The following is a 2,500-nucleotide window of genomic DNA, read 5'->3' as shown; positions in this document are numbered from 1 at the left end:
GGGGGTTAGGGGGTTAGTCAGTGGGTTGTATGAGTGTGCAATTGCTTGGGTATAATCGTGCTTGATATATTTTTGGGATGTGTATGTATGTAGGTAGACAGGGATGGCCACATCCCTCTCCTTTTTCATTTTTCCTCTCTCTCTCTCTCTCTCTCTCTCTCTCTCTCTCTCTCTCTCTCTCTCTCTCTCTCTCTCTCTCTCTCTCTCTCTCTCTCTCTCTCTCTCTCTCTCTCTCTCTCTCTCTCTCTCTCTCTCTCTCTCTCTCTCTCTCTCTCTCTCTCTCTCTCTCTCACTGATATGTAAACATTTAACTCTGTTAATCTAATCTGCCTTTTGTACTGTATATATTTCAGTATGTTGAAATATATACATGTTATGAGGTTTTGTAAAATATATATGAGCCCTAAGAAGGACTAAGATTGGAGTGAGGATAACCTATGTTACCTCATCCTTTTGAGATGTATGTAACCACTAGTCTCAATAAACTTGTCAAAGTAAAAAAAAGTCAGTCTCTCTCTCTCTCTCTCTCTCTCTCTCTCTCTCTCTCTCTCTCTCTCTCTCTCTCTCTCTCTCTCTCTCTCTCTCTCTCTCTCTCTCTCTCTCTCTCTCTCTCTCTCTCTCTTTCTCTCAGGTTGCTCAGAAATAAATCCTTCAATTACAATGCTTACCTTGCTACACACTTACCCATACACTGAACAAGGCTTTTCTTCCCTCCTCCTTCTCTCCCCTACTCCTCCTCCTCCTCTTCCTCTTGTTGGCCAGCTATGCCTCCTGTCACTCCCCGTCACGCTGTCACGACGAACTGCAGCTTAACGGGACCGCATTGTGTCGTGTCCTTGTTTAGCTGTCGTTAGTGGGACGGTCGTGCATACCTTAGCAGCTTAGACACTGTCGGGCGCGACTTCTGGGTTGTGGCATTCTCGGTATGGTGTAGGGTACTCTCATATGGTGTTTTGGTACTCCCAGTGTGGTGTCTTCGCGACGATATATGCGGAAGGAACACACTGTAAGTGTCTCTGTGTCAGGCGGCCCCTCCCTCCCAGCCGCCCTTTCTCCCTAAGGGACAAGGGACAAGAGACAGAGGAATTGGTGTCCCTGTCTGGTGTCTGGGGAGCCTTTGTCAGCTTCTGAGAATTGGATGCGTGTATGGGCTGTCTTTGCTTTTATGTTTATTCGTCTTCCCTCAGAGTGGCGTAGGATGTGTTTGCATATTAGCAAGAACATTTTTTTTTCCAACATCAAAAACGTGATTTATTTCGTGACAACGGCTTATCTCAAAGACAGCTCCGGTTATATCGGGAACGAACTTGGCACAAATAGTCTACACCTGTCGTGTCTCTGAAAAAAAAACGGGAGAATTTCAATTCGGCCTCATATATCATCCCTTCAAATCGCAGAAGGCGGTACACTTGACTAAAGAGCGATCGTTCGATTCTCCTTCAGTTGCTGGAACAAGCATCGTAACTAATGATTATTACATTAGTGTTGATAACCCAACTGCAGTAGATTAAGCGAGACATTTGACATTATTGGTCTGATTACTCACACACACACACACACACACACACACACACACACACACACACACACACACACACACACACACACACACACACACACACACACACACACACACACACACACACACACACACACACACACACACACACATTATTGGTCTGAATACTCACACACACACACACACACACACACACACACACACACACACACACACACACACACACACACACACACACACACACACACACACACACACACACAAACACACACATACACACACACACACTTAAAATTACATACATTCATGTGTTAGTGTATAGGCGCGAGTACCTCATCCATCGAAACATTGGTAAGCAAGACATTAAAGCAAGGCGAGATAAGAGCGTCCTGTCAGCTGATGAGCCTCGAGCGGAAGCGGAGCGCCGCGGACGCACTCACGTCCCTCCAAAGGCAGTGGCAGCGCCGCCTCGCCCGAGGACGGCCGCGATTCCTCGAAAGTGGAGAAATGTAGATCCAGGTCTTGGGCGTTGTAGTTTTGAGTTTGTTGAAGCCGATTCTTCCGCCGCATGAAGACCCGCACTGGAGGAGGCAGGAGGTTTTGGCATCGCTCGGGCCCCGAGGCGGTCCTCGAGCGTCCTCCGCTGGCTGGAGACGCCCTCGTACGCCCGCCCGATGCCTCCGCCGTCGGCACCGGTAAGATATTCATGGCTCGCCGCCTCTCCCGCGGCGAGAAGAGGCGCCCCGCCGCGGAGGGGCTGGCGGCCGGCCCTGTTCTGAGCTGGCTTCGCTGGCTCCTTCTTTCGCCCATTCCCCCCCCCCCCCCGCGCCCCCTTATCCTTGCCATTCCTTGGCGAAAATTTCCTCGTTCTACTTCCAGTTTTTCACTCTTGAACATCATATCTCATTTTGACCTGAAGTTTGCTCTTCCTATTCCGGAATGCCACGCTGTTTTAGTGACAAATTGCTAGGGTTGCCCTAT

At 49.0% G+C, this 2,500-nt stretch overlaps 1 protein-coding gene across 11 annotated transcripts in view; it reads left to right on the top strand.

Annotated features, from left to right (window-relative positions):
• The window catches only part of trc (Serine/threonine-protein kinase tricornered), a 211,252-nt gene that overhangs the window by 113,874 nt on the left and 94,878 nt on the right, over window positions 1–2,500 (top strand). The window contains exon 1 of one of the 11 annotated variants that reach the window (XM_043022907.2): window positions 1,977–2,214. The exons of the other annotated variants lie outside the window; for them this stretch is intronic. Within the exon in view, the coding sequence (XP_042878841.1) occupies window positions 2,088–2,214 (127 nt within the window). The 5' untranslated portion in view covers window positions 1,977–2,087. Of the gene's footprint in view, window positions 1–1,976; window positions 2,215–2,500 lie in introns of those variants that run through there. 11 annotated transcript variants of the gene reach the window in all.

The sequence above is a fragment of the Penaeus japonicus genome, unplaced genomic scaffold, assembly GCF_977035675.1.
Source record: "Penaeus japonicus unplaced genomic scaffold, GWHDUDI00000001_assembly GWHDUDI00000038, whole genome shotgun sequence".
NCBI lineage: Eukaryota > Metazoa > Arthropoda > Malacostraca > Decapoda > Penaeidae > Penaeus > Penaeus japonicus.
The sequence above is the reverse complement of the archived record's forward strand: the minus strand, read 5'-3'. Positions and strand labels throughout refer to the sequence as shown.